Source organism: Chrysochloris asiatica, unplaced genomic scaffold (assembly GCF_000296735.1).
Source record: "Chrysochloris asiatica unplaced genomic scaffold, ChrAsi1.0 scaffold00200, whole genome shotgun sequence".
In the NCBI taxonomy this organism is placed as follows: domain Eukaryota; kingdom Metazoa; phylum Chordata; class Mammalia; order Afrosoricida; family Chrysochloridae; genus Chrysochloris; species Chrysochloris asiatica.
This window is the reverse complement of record NW_006408718.1, coordinates 2,869,767-2,887,602: the sequence shown is the minus strand read 5'-3', so window position 1 is coordinate 2,887,602 and position 17,836 is coordinate 2,869,767. Positions and strand designations below refer to the sequence as shown.

At 43.9% G+C, this 17,836-nt stretch overlaps 1 protein-coding gene and 1 pseudogene across 1 annotated transcript in view; both read right to left on the bottom strand.

Annotated features, from left to right (window-relative positions):
• CLRN2 (clarin 2) overlaps positions 1-3,760 on the bottom strand; it is a 22,812-nt gene extending 19,052 nt beyond the window's left edge. Inside the window, exon 1 of the mRNA XM_006872486.1 lies at positions 3,403-3,760. Coding sequence (XP_006872548.1) covers positions 3,403-3,655 — 253 coding nt within the window. The 5' untranslated portion in view covers positions 3,656-3,760. The remainder of the gene's footprint in view (positions 1-3,402) is intronic.
• Positions 3,761-15,976: 12,216 nt separating this feature from the next.
• LOC102840772 lies at positions 15,977-16,429 on the bottom strand (annotated as a pseudogene).
• Between the last annotated feature and the right edge of the window lie 1,407 nt (positions 16,430-17,836).

Below are 17,836 nucleotides of genomic sequence, written 5' to 3'. Positions count from 1 at the left end.
GAATGAAGAGACTTTGCCTTGCTTACTTTGGGCATGCCCTCAGGACAGACCCATTTCTAGAGAGGACATCACATCTGGTAAAGTGAAGGCTCAGGGAAAATGAGGGGACCTGCCTATGGGATGGGTGGACACAACAACATCAACATAGGGCCCAAAGTATCAAAGATCAAGAAGATGGTGCAGAATGGGCAGAAGCTCATTCTGATGCACATGGGGAGGGGGGTCGCCTCGTTGTGACACACACGGGGTCTCCATGAGTCAGAGCCAACTTGATGGCAAATTAGCAATTAATGACTATCTCACTTGAGTAGTCATTCTATCAGCATCTAAAGCTATTAGTGAATTTGTTTTTTTCATGATTCTGGAGAAGTTTAGCAGTCCCTGTTGCCAATGGTATGGAATTTGAAGTCAGACCCAGGTCTTGGTTGTTGGTGGCCTTCTTGTGAAGGAAGTAAGGAGGGTACTGTTGTTGTTGTTGTCAGGTGCCATGGAGTCGGAACCGACTCATTGCGACCCCATGCACAGCAGAACGAAACAATGTCCGATCCTGGGCCAACCTCACTACCACTGCCACTCTTGAGTCCATCAATGATGACACCTGGCCAATCCATCTCATTAGGGGTCTTCTTCTTTTTCTCTGACCCTCCACCTTACCCAGCATGACATCCTTCTCCAACGACTCTTCCCTCCGGACAATGTGTCCAAAGTATGAGAGATGAAGCTTAGCCATCTTGGCCTCCAAGGAGCACTCTGGTTGCACTTCTTCCAAAACAGAACTATTGGTTCTTTTGGCAGTCCATGGCACTTTCAGTATTCTCCTCCAACACCACAACTCAAAGGTATCAATTCTTCTACGATCTTCCTTATTCACTGTCCAGTTTTCACATCTATATGAGGTTATTGAAAATACCATGGCTTGGGTCAGGCGCACCTTAGTCCTCAAGTTGACATCTGTGCTTTACAATACTTTAAAAAAAAGTTCCTGTGCAGCAGATTTGCCCAATGCAATATATCGTCTGATCTCTTGACTGCTGCTTCCGCGAGTGTACTAGGAGGGTACTAGAAACTGAAAACTGCAAAGTCCCTCCTCTATATTGTTGTTGTTGTTACATGCTGGCGAGTCATCTTTGACTCATAGCAACCCTGTATAGGGTTTCCAAGGAGCTGCTGGTGAGTTTGAACTGCCGACCTTGTGGTTCAAAGTGACCTTTCTGTCCAGTGCTTATCCTACAGTGCCACACCAGGACTCCTCTATGTTGTTGTTGTGAAGTGCTGTTGACTTGGTTCTGACTCATAGCCATTGTATATAGGGTTTTGGAAGACTGCTGTTCAAACCAAACTTGCAGTCTAGTGATTATCCTGCAGCACTACACCAGGGCTCTGGACTCCTCTATAAAAGATACTAGAAGGTGCTTTTCCAAGAATTGTTTCATTACTAATTTCTCTGATCCCCACTTTCTCATCAGTAAAATAGGCATAATAGGATAAGCACTGCATTGCTAACCAAAAGGCCAGTGGTTCAAACCTGCCAGCTGCTCCTTGAAAAGCCTATACAGGATCACTATGAGTCAGAACTGCTCAACAGTACTTAATAGTAACAAGCGTATTAATGGTTGAAGGAAATGAACCATATGAAATCGCAATGTGTTAATAAAAAAAAAGCAACAGCCAGCTAAATATCAACATGCCTAGAAATTCCAGGCCAGTGCATTCAAAAAGGGACTTCAAAAAGTTCATGGATAAAAGCAGTTCAAAGATATCGGAATTTTCCTGTGATCTTTCTGAAGTCCCCTTGTATAACTATGAACTCCACTAGTACTTTCTTCTTGTATTTCTTCCACGCATATAAATGATGCCAGTGGTTTCAGCTTTCTGTTTATATGTTTAGGAAGACATTTACTGAACAGACTTCTAAAAACACCCACAAACATGAAATATAGAAATAAAAAAATGAAGATGATCCCTGTCACCTTGCTTTAGCATTATGTTGGTGAATTACGATCTTGTCAGTTTCATTGTTCCATTGATTCTAAAGGATTGCAGAATAGGTCTTACTAAGCATGGGATTTTCCTTCCCAGAGGAACTGTTCTAAGCCCCATCTGAGTTTCTGCCTGCCTTGCACTTGTGTGGACTGCTCTGTTTACACCCTGAGCAGCTCCAAGTGACACTGAATGCCAGCCTGTGCCTGTGTCTGCTCACGTTCATGGAGAGCAGTCAGATACCTTGTCTGAGGTCTCCCTGCCAGTGAATATTAGGGGTAGACTCCAGAGCCAGGGTTGGAGCCATCTGTTCCTTCTCAGACTGTGAAGTTATTGTATAAATAGAAGCCAGAGCAGTTTACCAGAGCTGTTTAGTACGGCAGGTGACCTGAACCAGAGTGTTGGCATGGTTGGCAATACATGAGTGCCGGCTCAGATGTTTCTTGGCTGGGTGATCTCAAGCAACTTATGTAACCTCTCTAAGCCTAGGTGTTGTCCTCTGAAAAATGGGGATATTAATAATTCCTTATTTATAACTTTATCTGTTTATAGACTTCAGGGTCGGTGGTTCAAACCCATCAGCTGTTCATCATAAATCCTATACAATGTTGCTGTGAGTTGGAACAGACAGCACTTAACAACAACACTTTATCTCTCACGCTCTATCATATAAAATTTGTTGTAAGGCTTAGAGGAGAAAGCTATGTAAAGTCTCTCTCTAGGAGTCTGCCTGGCATGTAAGCATTCAATATTTTGTTGTTGTTGTTAGGTGCCATCGAGTCAGTACCGACTCATAGAGACCTGTTGTTCATGCACAACAGAACAAAACACTACCCGGTCCTGGGCCAACCTCACAATTGTTGCTACGCCTGAGCCCATAGCTGCTGCTACTATGCCAATTCATCTAGTTGGGGGTCTTCCTCTCCCCTCCCTCCACTTTTACCAAAAATGATGTCCTTCTACAGTGACTGGTCAGTATTTTAAGAGTTATTATTAATAAATGTAAACTACCAATATATGTGAGTTTGGTTGCTCTGCAGGATAAGCACTGGACTGTGAACCACTAGGTTGGTGTTTTGAACCCACCAGCCGCTTGGCGGGAGAAAGATAAGACTTTCTTTGCCCACAAAGATTTACAGCCTTGAAAACCTTATACAGGGTTACCATAAGTCACAATGAACTTGTCAGTATTTAACAACAACAACAACAACGAACAGAATGGACAGATTCCTACTTCTAGTGTTTCTATAAGCCTTTGCAGAGAATAAAGGTCTGTGCTTGGTGCTGAACAAAAATCCTTGGCTCACTGTGGATTTTGAGAGTAAGTTTTAGACTGAGGTAGCCGTTGATTTCCGCATCTAGACACACACACCCCTTCACATTATTACAAATAAGTGTGGAGGCTGCTCCGTATATACTCACTGGTGAATCGGGACTGGCGCTCCCCGAGCCCGCACTGCCGCACCTTACACCCTCGGAAGATCCCGTAGTAAATGTCCCCAATGAAATTGACCAGCTCGGAATCCGTGGCGTTGACTAGGTCCACTCCAGTCTGACAAAGGATCTTCCCACTGAGCCAGTGGGGCACTGCCAAGGCGACAATGATGAGGACGAAGGAGGAGAAGCTGAGCAAAGACGTCAGCCCGTACCACGTCTTCTTGAACCATCCAGGCATCCTAGTGGGCGCAGAAGGTCATCCCCAGCGTCTGCGGGCAGCCGTGGGGGACACTGGCATCTTTTAGATACTCGGCAATCCCCTGTTCCCAGGTTAACTCTTCCAAACACATCATTCCAAGTGTTTCCTTGTCTCTTAAACTCTGCCTTCAGTGTTTACTACAACCACATACATCCAGTAAGCCTTTACAGAGGGACTTCACCTGACGGTGGAGGACTTTGTTACTGATCGGAGTAACCCTACACCTCTCACCAGACTAATGTTTCAGCTCATTGTTTAATTGTTCCCGGTTCCAAGTATTTAAATAATCCTCGTGTGGCTTCATAACTAGGGAGTTATTCAAAGGCGAAACCTAGATCTGAACTGCTAACCATTCTCAAAAATGCACGCGGTACAAAGAAAACCAAAACGGACCCATTAGCACTTGAAGATTGCCAACAATGCACGCTATCGAATGTCGATCTCTTTGATGTCTTCCCTGGCTTTTCTTTCTCTAAATGTCAGCCGCTGTCAGAATCCCAGCTAGATTACTAATACCACGCAATAGCTTGTTCTCAAGGCTCTTCATTGAACTGTGTAAACAAGGCTTTCCAATTGATCACTGGCCTATCTGCTGAGAGTGAAGTTGCAACATTAGTCAGTCTGGACTCCAATGCTTACACCCCCTCTCCCCCAATACCTTTCATGTCATCTGAAATGGGACAGACAAGTTTTTCTAATGTGTTGATCAATAACAGCCACCTTGCTAGGATTTGTATCTAATATTGAAGAGCTATCTTTTTCTTTCAATCTGTAGGCAATTGGGATATTCACTAATTCTACAGTGTACTGTGGCCTTTATTTTATTATTTTACGTTGACAAAAAAATAAAATCAAATCAAAGCATCTCAAAGCTGCCCAAACCCACTGTAGTTGAGTCTATTTGGATTCACAGTGACCCCATAGGACAGAGTAGAACTGCCCCATAGGGTTACGAAGATGTCTTGGTGTGGTGTTGTAGGATAAGCACTGGAGTGCTAGTATCTCCTTGGAAGCCCTATATAAAAGGTCACTACAAGTCAGCCAACAATAATAATAATCTTTATGAAATCAGATCCGCACATCTGAACCACTGACCAAAGCCACCAGAACTCCATCATCAAACTGCAAAGAAATGAAATCATAGAAGGTTTATCTGAGCAATTAGTTTGTAAGCATAGGAAAAAATACCCTTTTGTTCAGAGGAATGGAGGATTCTACCATTTTGTTGTTAATTGCCAGCGAGTGGGTTCCAACTCATAGTAACCCAGTATAGGGCTTCGGCTGGTAAATTTGAATCACTGACCTTGAGGTTAGTAGTCCAGTGCTTATCCTATAGCACCAAGTTTGTTAAAATGAGAGTTTTAAAGAGAAAGGGAGTAACTATAGAGCAAATTTTAACTGTGGTCTAATCTAGCTGTTGTTGGTGGATGCAGTCATGGCAATTCCACCTCACAGCGACACCATGTGACAGAGGAGAACTGCCCAAGTGAGTTTTTGCTTTTTTTGCTGAAATCTGTAGGGAAGCAGATGGCCAGGACTTTCTTCCACAGAGGCACTTGGGGGGTTTCAAACCACTGTGCTTTCTGTTGGCAGCTAAGCATGTAACCACTGTCCCATCAAGGCTTCATTGTCCAAACTTAACAAGCTTTGTTGTTTTTGTGAAGTGGCGTTGAGTCAGTTCTAACTCATAGTGACCCTGTATAGGGTTTCCAAGGAGCGGCTGATGAGCTTGAACAGCCAACTTTTTGTGGTTCAAACCGACCTTGCAGTGCCATACCAGGACTCCTTAACACACTTGCTGTTGTTGTTAGGTGCCACTGAGTTGGTATTGACCCATAGCGACCTTATGCACAGCAGACCAAAACAGTGACCGATCCTGGGCCAACCTCACGACTGTTGCCATGCTTGAGTCCATCGATGCTGCCACTTGGCCAATCTATCTCGTTGGGGGTCTTCCTCTTTTTCTCTGACCTTCTACCTTACCAAACATGATATCCTTCTCCAGTGACTGATCCCTCCTGACAATAAGTCCGAAGTATGAGAGATGAAGTTTGGCCATCTTGGCTTCCAAGGAGCACTCTGGCTGCACTTCTTCCAAAACGGATATATTGATTCTTTTGGCAGCCCATGGCACTTTCAATATTCTCCTCCAACACCATAACTCAAAAGCATCAATTCTTCTATGGTCTTCCTTATTCACTGTCCAGCTTTCATATGCATATGAGGTTATTGAAAATACCGAGGCTCGGGTCAGGCGCACCTTAGTCTTCAAGCTGACATCATTGCTCTTCAACACTTTAAAAGGGTTTTGAGCAGCAGACTTGCCTAAAGCAATATGTCATTTGATTTTTTGGCTGCTGCTTCTGTGAGTGTTGATAGTTGATCCAAGAAGAATGAAGTCCTTGACAACTTCAATCTTTTCTCCATTGATAAGAATGTTGTTTATTGGTCCAGTGGTGAGGATTTTTGTTTTCTTTACATTCAGATGTAATCCATACCGAAGGCTGTGCTCTTTGATCTTCATCAGTAAATGTTTTAAGTCCTCTTCAATTTCAGCAAGCAAGGTTGTATCTTCTGCATATTGCAGGTTGTTAATGAGTCTTCCTTCAATCCTGATGCCACGTTTTTCTTCATAGAACCCAGCTTCTTGGATTATTTGTTCAGCATACAGGTTGAATAAGTATAGTGAAAGAATACAACCTGTTGCACACCTTTTTTAATTTTAAACCACTCAGTGTTTACATGTTCTGTTTGAAAAACTGCCTCTTGGTCCAGGTACAAATTCCTCATGAGCACAATTAAGTGTTCTGAAATACTCATACTTCACAATGTTGTCCATAGCTTGTCATGATCCACACAATCGAAAGCCTTTGCGTAGTCAATAAAGCACAGGTAAACAGGGTGGAGGGTCAGAGAAAAAGAGGAAGACCTCCAATGAGATGGATCGGCCAGGTGGCATCATTGATGGACTCGGGGGTGGCAGCGGTGGTGAGGTTGGCCCAGGATCGAACATTGTTTCGTTCTGCTGTGCATGGAGTCGCTATGAGTCGGTTCCGACTCGATGGCACCTGACAACAACAACAAACATCTTTTTGATATTCTCTGCTTTCAGACAAATCAGCAATGATATGCCTCGTTCCATGGCCTCTTCTGAATCCGGCTTGAACCTCTGGAAGTTCTCTGTCAATGTATGATTGTAGCTGTTTCTGTATTACCTTTAGCAAAACTTTACTCGCATGGGATATCAAAGAGATTGTCCAATGATTTCCTCATTCTGCTGGGTCACCTCTGTTTGGAATGGGCACAAATATGGATCTCTTCCAATCAGTCGGCCAGATAGTTGTCTTCCAAATTTCTTGGCAGAGATGAGTGAGTGCCTCCTGTGCTTCCTCACTTTTTTTGTTTTGTTTTGTTTTGCAATCAGCAGCAGCGTTTATTGATCTCAGAAGAACATAGCATGCGGTGGGTCTACTATCTGAATTGCTGGCGACCCAGAAACCTGGCACGCAGGCCTTTTTATAAGCAGTCAGAAAGAGTTTCCTGCGGTAGTATGCAGCTTCTAAACTTATTGGTTGTATCATGCAACATTCAAACTGACTGGTCAGTGTGGGTACTTGAATCTTATCGGCTCTCATTTTGGAGAAGCTCTCCTTGGGGGAGGTCATCAGTGCCAGATGTTGGCGGGTGTGTACCGGTAGGTGGAGAGGAATGCCTGTTTTGGGTGTGTACTGGTAGGAGGAGAGGAATGCCTTTAGGGAAGAGGAACTGAGTTTTTCAAACAAAAATTCTGGTTAGGGTCTTCCTGGTTCTTCATTCCCGGCTTGAGTAAGAGCCTTCTGGGCCAAATCATGGGCCCAGGTGGGTGTCTTCAGTTTGGTTAAGCTGTTCATATTTGGTTTTTTAAAATTAGGAGTTGGACTAATACACAGAAGTTGTTGTCTTGGCTAAGTATTGTTTTGTGGACACAGGCAGTTAGGCTGGTATTGCAGGACCACCAGGCATCTTTTCCAGGCTTATAATATGTATTACTGCTATTATTGCTTGTAGATATTGGAGTGGTACTATTACATAAGTGAAGGTAATTTCCGGGGACTTTGCCAGAATTCTATCATGCATTCTCCAGCATCATTTCTATCTTCAAGGCCATATTTTCCAACTACTGATCCTTCCTCTTTGCTCCCAACCTTTGCATTCTAATCACCAGTAATGATCAATATAGATAGTACTATTTTTCCTTCTTGAGATAGCTAGGTGAACTTTGTGACCAAGCTGAGAGATCTTGATGTCTTAGGAAACTCCAAAAGATTAGAATAATCTTTTCAGGAAACAATGCCAAAGACCAATGTCCTTTTTTGGTGAAGTTAAACTCTGAGTGAAGTGAACTTTAAATGGCTTGGTGGGTAATGATTGTTTTGTCAGTGAGCAGGGTCTGTCATTTTATGATCAGTGCGTCTCCTCCCTGTATCCTTGTTAGTCAGCCTGGGTGAATGGTCATCAGTGTGTGTGGCCCTTGTGAATTCCCTATGCATTCAAAGGAATCCATCAATTTGGGGCCTCAGTGTTCTTTTTCATTAACAATGGCAGTTTGATGCCATGTGAGATTGTCAGTCGTCAGTCTGTTAATTGCTTTGAGGAACAAAATCAGGCAGCAGCAGCGGCACAGGGTAATGATCCCTGGTGGCACAGTGGTTAAGCACTCAGCTGTTAACTGAAAGGTCTGTGGTTTGAACCTACCAGCCATTCTTCCGGAGAAAGATGTGGCAGTCCGCTTCCGTATAGATTGTTGTTGTTAAGTGCTTTTGAGTCAGTTCTGACTCATAGCAAGCCTGTATAGGGTTTTTGAGGATCTGCCGGTGGGTTTGAACTGCCCATCTTGTGGTTAGCAGCCCAGTGCTTATCCTACAGTGACCAGGACACCTACATAAAGATTACAGCCTCGGAAACCCTATGGGTCAGCTCTTCCTATTGGGTCACTATGAGTTAGAATTGACTTGATGAAGTGTGTTTGGTTTGGTTTTCTACCTTTTTGTGGAGCAGTGGCTAAAGATGGACAGTTTGAGCATACCAGCTGCTTTGCAGGAGAAAGAGGTGGCAGTCTGCTTCCTTAGACTGTTGTTGTTAGAGTGTTGCGAGTTGGCTCTGACTCATAGTGACCCTATATAGGCTTTCCGAGGAGCAGCTGGCGGGTGTGAACCGCCAACCTTGCAGTTAGTTGTCTAGTGCTTATCCCACAGTGCCACACCAGGACCCCCACAGCCTTGAAGACCCTATGGGGCAGTTCTACTCTGTCCTCTAGGGTAATCATGAGTCAGAATTGACTTTCTGGCTGTGGGTTTGGTGGTTTTTGTTTTAGGCACAGTGAAATGCCTTTTGGGACTTAGATCTCTTGTCTGTGCTCTCATCCCAATGTATGGACAACTGGGATAGACTCCAGGAATCCAGCTTCCTGTGAGCTGACGGTAGACACTTGGCTGTATATAAACTTCAGCAGCCAAAGAATCCCAGTACAGATCCCCAGGCCCACCCAGAAGAGTCACTGACCCCAGAAGCCTGCAGGGGTCTCTAGATGTTGAGCAGTTAACATCAGGAGTTCTAGGAACCTCTCTAGGAGAGCTCAGAGTGGGCAGAGGGACAGTTTACGGACATATGGGTTTCACTCCTTTAGGTCTGGATTCACACCAGAGTGAAATAGAGAGGTGGTCTCTGAAGCATGCGCAGAGCTGTGCCTTGGACAAAGAACTTTTACAAAATAAAAACCTCAGTCCAAGATAAAAACCTTAAGGAGCTCTGGTAGCGTAGTGGTTACGAATCGGGCTGTGAACCTCAGGGACAGCAGTTCAAAACTACCAGCTGCTCCGCGGGCGTAAGATGAGGCTCTCTGCTCCCTTAAAGATTTACAGCCTCAGAAACCCTGTACAGGGTCGCTATGAGTCGAAACCGACTCCACGGCACATAACAACAACAACAATTGCATCCTTAATGCCTCCAGTGGAGTCCTGGAGTGGAACTGTGAGTTAATGCATTGGGCTGCAAAATCATTTGAATCACAAGATAGGCGGTTCAAGCTCAAAAACTGCTCCTCGGAAACCCTATAAAGGGTGGCTATGGGTCGGAACTGACTTGATGGTACTTAACAACAATGCCTACAGCAGCTCTGGTGGGGTGCTGTAGAATAAGTACTGGACTGGTAACCCACCAGCTGCTCTCAGTAACCCTATACAGGGTTGCTATAAATTGGAACTGACTGGACACCACACAACAATACCTACAGAGCGCTTTTGGTGGTGCAGTGGTTTAATTAGTCAGTTGATAACTGAGAGGTTGGAGGTTTGAACCCACCAGCTGCTCCTCAGAGGAAAGATGTGGCAATTGGCTTCCACAAAGATTTATTGTCATGGACCGTTTGCAACCTGTTTTACTCTGATCTATAAGGTCGTTATGAGTCAGAATAGGAGCTCTGGTAGCTTAGTGGTTACGAATCGGGCTGTGAACCGCAAGGTCAGCAGTTTGAAACTCCCAGATGCTCCGCGGGAGAAAGATGAGGCTTTCTGCTCCCGTAAAGATTTACAGCCTCAGAAACCCTGTACAGGATCGCTATGGGTCGGAACCGACTCGATGACACTTTACAACAACATAAGGTCGCTATGAGTCAGAATAGAATCAAGAGCAGTGGGTTTGAGTTTTTGAATGCACTGTAGGAACCTGGGGTTCTGGTGTGGTGCTGCAGGATAGTGCAGTGGACTGTAAAGTCAGTTTGAAATACAAGGTCAGCAGTTCAAACCCACCAGCTGCTCCGTAGAAATTCTGTAAAGGGTTGCAAAGAATCAGAATCAACTCGACAGCACCTAACAATGACATAGGAGTCTGGGTAGTATAGTGGATTATGAGGTGGGCTACTAACCTGTTATGTTCATGTAGGTTAAGCATTGGATTGCAAGGTCGGTTTGAATGGCGGGGTTGGCAGTTCACATTCATCAGTCATTCCTGGGAAACCCTATACAGGGTCATTATGAGTTGGAACTAACTGGGCGGCACTTAACAACAACAATAACCACATAAACTAACCATAAGCTCAGCAGTTTGAATCTATCTCCACAGGAGAAAGATGAGGCTTTCAGTTCCTGTAAAGACTTAGAGCCTTAGAAACCCTATATAGCAGGGGTAGGGAATCATTTTTTCTGCCAAAATTTATAACATCATTTGTGGTATTGTTGTTAGGTGCCATCGAGTTGGTACCGACCCATAGCGACCCTGCACAGTAGAGCGAAAGACTGCCTGATCCTGGGCCAACCTCAGTTTTGTTGCCACGCTTCATTTGTGGCTATACAAAATTATCAACTTAAAAATTAGCCTGCTATATTTGGTCAGACAGTTCATCCTGGTGTGGCACTGTAGGATAAGCACTGGATCGTAAGATTGGTTAGAACTGCAAGGTCGGCAGTTTAAACTCATCAGCCACTCTTCTGAAACCCTATACAGGGTCGTTATGAGTCGAAACTAACTTAATGGCACTTAACAAGAACAATGTGATGACTGGAACTGTGGTTGCAGATTTGAGTCCATCCAGAGGCACCTTGGAAGAAAGTCCTGGTGATTTCGTTGCAAACTATCAGACACTGAAAACACAGTTTGACTCTGACATACATGGGCTACTTGAGTTGGAATCCACTTGAAGGCAACTGTGCTGTCTCTGTGACAATGAAGATGAACTGTTGTATTTCAAAGGCCTGCATTCTAGTTCAGCCTGACACCCAGTTCTCTCATGAGAAAAACGGTTAGAATGCTAGAATTGCTTCACAGGGTTTCTGAGACTGTAAATCTTTAAGGGGGCAGACAAGCTCATCTATCTCTAGCGGTGAGACTGATGAGTTTGAAGGCTGACCTTGTGGTTAGGAGCCCAGTGTGGAACTCACTACGTCACTAGAGCACCTTGTTCCATTCATAGAGCACATGAAAGAAATGTTCTGTCCCCCATTTAGTCTTCTACCAATTCTACTTCCAGTAATAAAGCTTCTGACAATAACATATGTTGTTGGCTGAAACCTGCTCTCTAAAGATGCATTTTGGTATGTCTTATTTGGTGCTAGATTTGTGTGTATGTATGTACATTCTTTAAGTACTTACAAAATACCATTATAAGTTATTCCTCAGGACAAGAATAAAGATCACTCCTGTAGAAACTTAGAAGCTACGTACACAACTTTACAGAACAGCAGGCAACACTTTGGGTGAAGCCTGACTACTGACCAGAGAACAAAGTTCTGAGTGGACCCAACGAAGAAATGGAAACCAGACAGAGAAGGAAAGGGGCCCAGCTGAAACAAATGTTAGTTGCCTTCAGGGCAAATCTTATAGCGTCATAGAACTGGAGTCTGATTTTGGATGGTTCGTGTACAGTGCATGGTTCCATGTGTCTACTTGGCCACATACCCCTGGTTGGGATGCCATTAGATAAATGCCACTCAAGTTCCTGGCCAGCCAAACTCCTACAGCAAAAAGTCCCAAATGAAGATCTAGTTCCTCAAGAAATCATTCCTGTCAGTGGTGAAGCGGTAGATGGCCCACAGCCAATCTCCGACGTTGTCTATGATTTCGGGAGTTTTATATGCAAATCCCGTAGCTGTCACAGGGACTCCGCTGGAGGCCATAGCAGCACCTTTGGTGCTAGATTTTTGAGTAAACATCTGTGTTTCTTTTGCTGTGTCTGGGCTCTGTGTGTGAATGGGGGTGGCATTGTTTAAAGCAATGTAAGAAGTATGATATCGTAGGATTGATTGTTCAGCGGTACAATTCTTACATTCCATTCAGGAGACCTGGCTTTGATCCTGGCCAATGCAACTTGTATGCAGCTACCACTTGTCTGCTTGCTGCTAAAATGCTAAACAGATTTGAGCAGAATTTTCAGACTAAGACAGGTCCAGTGATCGACTTCTGAAAACCAGTCAATAAAAACTCTAAGGATTTGGACTAAGATATGGCAGCCAGGAGGCTGACTTGCAGAACGTGCCCTTTGGTGGTGTAAATTATTATATATGCCTGAGTATTGAAAAAAAAAAAAAAAGAGCTAAAGTGAATAGAGAAAAATACTGTTAACTGATGGTACATGGAGAGAAATGCAATGAAACAAGGTGGATGATTTGTTGAATGTAAAACTGATGATCTGCTCTTTAAACTTTCACTCAATCCACAATTCCACAATAAAAACCCTTAAAAAACAAACCCAAAAAATTCTCTGGATTCCCTCCCCTCTAAGACTGAAACTCACAGTGAATACATAAACAGGCATGTAAACTTTCTGGCAACCACATTGGTCTGCTGGTGAGTGGAAGATGGGGAAAGGCAGCAATGAAGAAATGGGCTGAGTTCAGCCAAAGTCCATTGACTCCCATTGACCTGTAGATGAGAGAGAGAAGAGGAAGGGCTGGTTGGTCCAAAGTGTGGTGAGACCTAGGGACACCTGAGCCCATGGACATGGACATAGCAACAGAGGGCTAGAGCTAAGAGTGAAGCATCCAGCTGATATGAAGACACACAAGAATGCCCAAATTTGCAGATAGTATCCATTTGACCTAGCCTCGATGGCTTGATAATCAGAACTCTACTAGTGAAAGATAAAAAAACAATTTCTGATAAAGAAATAAATGTAAATTGCTACAATTTGATGAATTTGACCTATGCTTATGGATGTAGTAGCTCAAAATACCAACTGAGAGGGAAGGAGTCTTCACATCGTTTCAATCCTGTCCCCTCTGCATACAGGGTATATAGGGATGGACAACTTAGACATTGGCTACCTAAAACGAGCAGGTGTGAAAGGCACAAAGTGAGAGGCTTACAAGTTTTCAAGAGGGAGTATAGTTTAAGAGTGTGCTGGGGGAGGTAGAGGCCCCACGGAACAGTTTTCATCTTGTCTAGATGGGTCTGGTAGAAAGAGACAGGGATAAGATTCTTAGGATTCAATAGTGAGTAAATGTTATCATGACTAATTGTGACTGTCACAACTGTAAAGGTAGAAGTTTTGTAACAAAAATGGGGGAGTAGTTAATCTTACAGTCCAGAAACAGAGGACCCTAGGACCATCAAGGGAGAAGATCACAAGCAGAATACAAGACCATATCCAGAGAAAAAGTGACACCAGAGATGAGGATATGGAGAGAGATAGAGCAGCTGAGGACTCTAGAACATGGAAAGAGAAAGACTGAGTGCTGGTGGCCAGGAAGCAGGCTTGCAGAATGTGCCCTTTGGTTGTTTAAATTATCATATATTCTCGAGAGTTTTTGTGTACATCCCCCCTCCCCCCGCCTCAAAAATAAATAAATAAAAGACAGAGTGAATAGAAGCAAATACTACTGAATGATGGTGCACGGAGGAGATTGTAATCATTGCAATGAAATGATGGTGTAAAACTGATGTTCTCCCATGTAAACTATCACTCAATTCACAATAAAAACTCAAAAACAACAACAAAAACTCTATGGGGATGATGACATGGAGAGACGGAGCAGTTGGGGACTTTAGACACAGAGAGGGAGAGGGGCTGTGTGCTGATGACTTGGGCGGGGGGAGCAGGCTTTGGTTGGTTGTATACCCTTTGGTTGGTTGATGATGCATGGAGGGGATTGTAACCATAGCAATGAAACGATATACGATAAGATGAATGTAAAGCTAATATTCTCCCATGTAAACTATCACATAATTCACAATAAAACAAAAACAAAGCAAAACAGCTCTATGGATCACAACAGTCAGATCTGAAACTAGTCTTAGGATGGTACAGGATTGAGTAGCATTTTATTCCATTGTGGTGGGGTTGTCAGAGTCACTGGACAACTCAGCAGCAGAAGACAACAGTTCTCAAGCAAAAGATGTCCGTCAAGAAAATCCTCTGGAGTACTCCATGTCCTTGGAGTAGTGTTCGTATAGTGGCTTTGCTCCCCTGAGATACTTTTGATTGTCAAGACTAAGGTGTAGGGATTGCTACTGGCATCTAGTGGGTAGAAGCCAGGGATATTGGAAACTTCCTAAGATGTATAGGGCAAGCCCCCCTTCACAAAGGGTTAGTGGATCCAAAATATCCATAGTGTTGTAGGTAGTAAACCCTGTGTTATGGGAACGGGTTGCAAGGAAAGAAGAGTGGCTTTGGGGGTGGAGACAGGTGGCACCATTTGTGAGCTTAAATGTGAACGTTTGCTATTATTGTCAAATAAGGGTTTACTGACAACCACAGAAATCCAAGGACAGGCCTAAAAGACTATTCTTAATTAAACTTGTGTCTCTACAAGACCAAAGCTTGTTATCTTTCAGAAATACTTTAGATCTTTTGTAATTATTTTTCACGATATGTATATTTTTGTTTTACAAGCAATATTTGCAAAGTGTAAACATTTAAAATACATTACAATTTTTGTGTCATTGTTTTGTCTATTAAAAACTTTAAATATGCCCCCAGGTAGTTATTGAAATATCTTTCAACTCTCCAAAATTTGAGAAGCTCAGAACCCACAATCTTTGAGGGTCAGTGGGGAATAGTTACCTAACTATTTGGTACCGGCCCATAGCGACCTTATGGACAACAGAAGGAAACACTGCCTGCTTTCTACGCTGACCTATAGAGTCGTTATAACTTGGAATCGACTCATCCAACTGTGGGTTTGTTTGTTGTGTGTGTGAGTTTTGTGTGGTGCAGGCACCAGCCTCACAATCCTTGCTACACTAGCCCATTGCTGCTGCCACTGTGCCAGTCCATCTCATTGGGGGTCTTCTCTTTTTCCCTGACTGTCCACTTTACCAAGCACGATGTCCTTCTCTAGAGGCTGGTCCCTCCTGATGATATGTGTAGGGAATAATGGGAAATAGATTAAAAATATTAATAACAGTTATGACATTTACTGAACTATGTGTTAACACTGCTCTAACCAAAAAAAAAAACAAAAAACAACTCACACACACAAAAACCAAACCCAGTCGGTTGAGTTGATTCCAAGTTTTAACGACTCTATAGGTCAGAGTGGAACCGCCTCATAGGGGTTCCAAGATTGTAAATTTTTATTTATTTTTTTTGTAAAAGGAAGTTTTATTGTTTTCATTTGGTCCATGGCTTGGGAGAAGAGGGACTCCAGGGTGTTGACTGTGCTGCCTCTGTTGCTGGACAGTAAGATTCAGGCAGAAGGTCTGAAGAGAGGAGGCGAATGCTGAAGGCCCTTCACAGGTTGTGAGGGCTCCACAGGCTCTTCCTAGTGGTGCTTGACAGTGAGTCTCTAGAAGATGTATTCACCCAGCCCCGCCTGGGGACCAGCCATCTTACTGAGGTTGGTCGCTCATCTTCTTGATAATTTTCACCTCCTTGTGGAGGAAATGGTTCTCCAGAAAGTCACAGAGGTGGGGGTATGTGTGGGTAGCACCCACGGTGTGCCGATCCAGAAGAGACTGGTTCAGGCTCTTCTCCAGGGCCAGGGAGCCTTCCATGGCGTGCATGGTTCTTCCCCATTCATCTTGGGATGGCTTCTGCACGTCCTGTAAGAGTACGCAGCCACCACGCTGGTTTTGCTGTTTCAAGAGACGCTTAGCACCCTCGTGCTTCTCCTTCGGCAACTCACGGAAGAAGTGTCCTATACCTTCCACGGCCACATCATCGCGATTCACATAGAAGCCCAGAGAGAGGTAGGTATAAGAGGCCTGCAGATGCAGATTAACCAGATGGTTGACTCCGGCTTCCGCTTCATCAAAATAATTCTGATGTATCTGAGAGCTCATGTTAGTCGAAGATTTATAGTGGTTATGAATCGGGCTGCAAACCTTAAGGTCAGTTGTTAGAAACTACCAGCTGTTCCGTGGGAGAAAGATGAAGCTTTCTTCTCCGGTAATGATTTACAGCCTCAGAAACTCTGTACAGCGTCGCTATGAGTCGGTTCCGACTCCACAGCACATAACCACCACCACACACACAAATAAAATGGTGTTTAGCTGGTCCTGGTAACAGGGAATAGTCAATGGTCCTGGAGAAGAGATTGCACCTAAAGAAGATGTTAGAGGTGGTCTGAGGCTGGAGGTGGGGGAGTCCCCACATCTGTTCTGTCCAAACCCTGTTGAATCAACACACAGATCCACGGGATGGCAGTGTGAACTTCAAGGCTGTAAATCTTGATAGAAGCCGACTGCATCATCTTTCTCCCAAGAGCTGCTGGTGGCTTCAAACCACAGAGCTTTTTGGCTAGCTGTGAGCACTTTAACCACTGTGCAACTCTAGTCTTTAAAAATCCTTTTTCACAAAAACCCAGTGAGGAGACAAACATGTTGCTCCTATTTGATTGTGACTCATGGCACCTCGTATGTTACAGAGTTGTTGTTACGTGCTGAGGAATCGGTTCTTACTCATAGTGACCCTGTACAGGAACTGGTTAAAGGGTTTTCTTAGTGGTACAAGCAGTTTTTTATGACCTGCCAATTTTACAGCCTGGGAAACCCTATGTAGGGTTGCTATGAGTCAGAACCGACTCCACGGCACATACCAACAACAATGGGAAGGTGGGCTTCTTGGAACCCATGCGGAGGCTCTGTGAAAGGCCTAGTAATCCGCTTTCATAAAGATCACAGTCGAGAAAACCGGATGCAGCAGTTCTACTTTTAGTATATGGGGTCCCCAAAGAGTGAAGACCGAATGGATGGATGGTATTCAACCAATCTTACAGGAAACAGATTGCCAAGCCTTTCTTCCGATGTACGTACTGCTGGGTAAGCCTCCAATCTTTAGGCTAGGAATTGAACGCACACCATTTGTGGTACTTGGGGACCCTCTTATTGGTACAGACCATTCTAAGTTCCATTTTACTGGCCAGGAAATGGAGGCACAGAGCAGTGAAGGAAGTTGCTTAGGGTTTAGTGATTGTAAACATTCTTCCTTGTAGCCTTAGTTTAAGGCAATAAAGAATCCTAAACTTGAAGAGCCATAAATAAGGGCTGTGGGTACAAGAATTTCTAAAAACAATGAGATAAAGGGTATGGTATATACAGATATGTCTGTTAGACAGCATAACAGACGACTATACACATGGACCTCGCCAGATGGAACACATAGAAATCAGATAGACTACATCTGTGGAAAGAGAAGATGGAAAAGCTCCATATCATCAGTGAAGACAAGGCCAGGGGCAGACTGTGGAA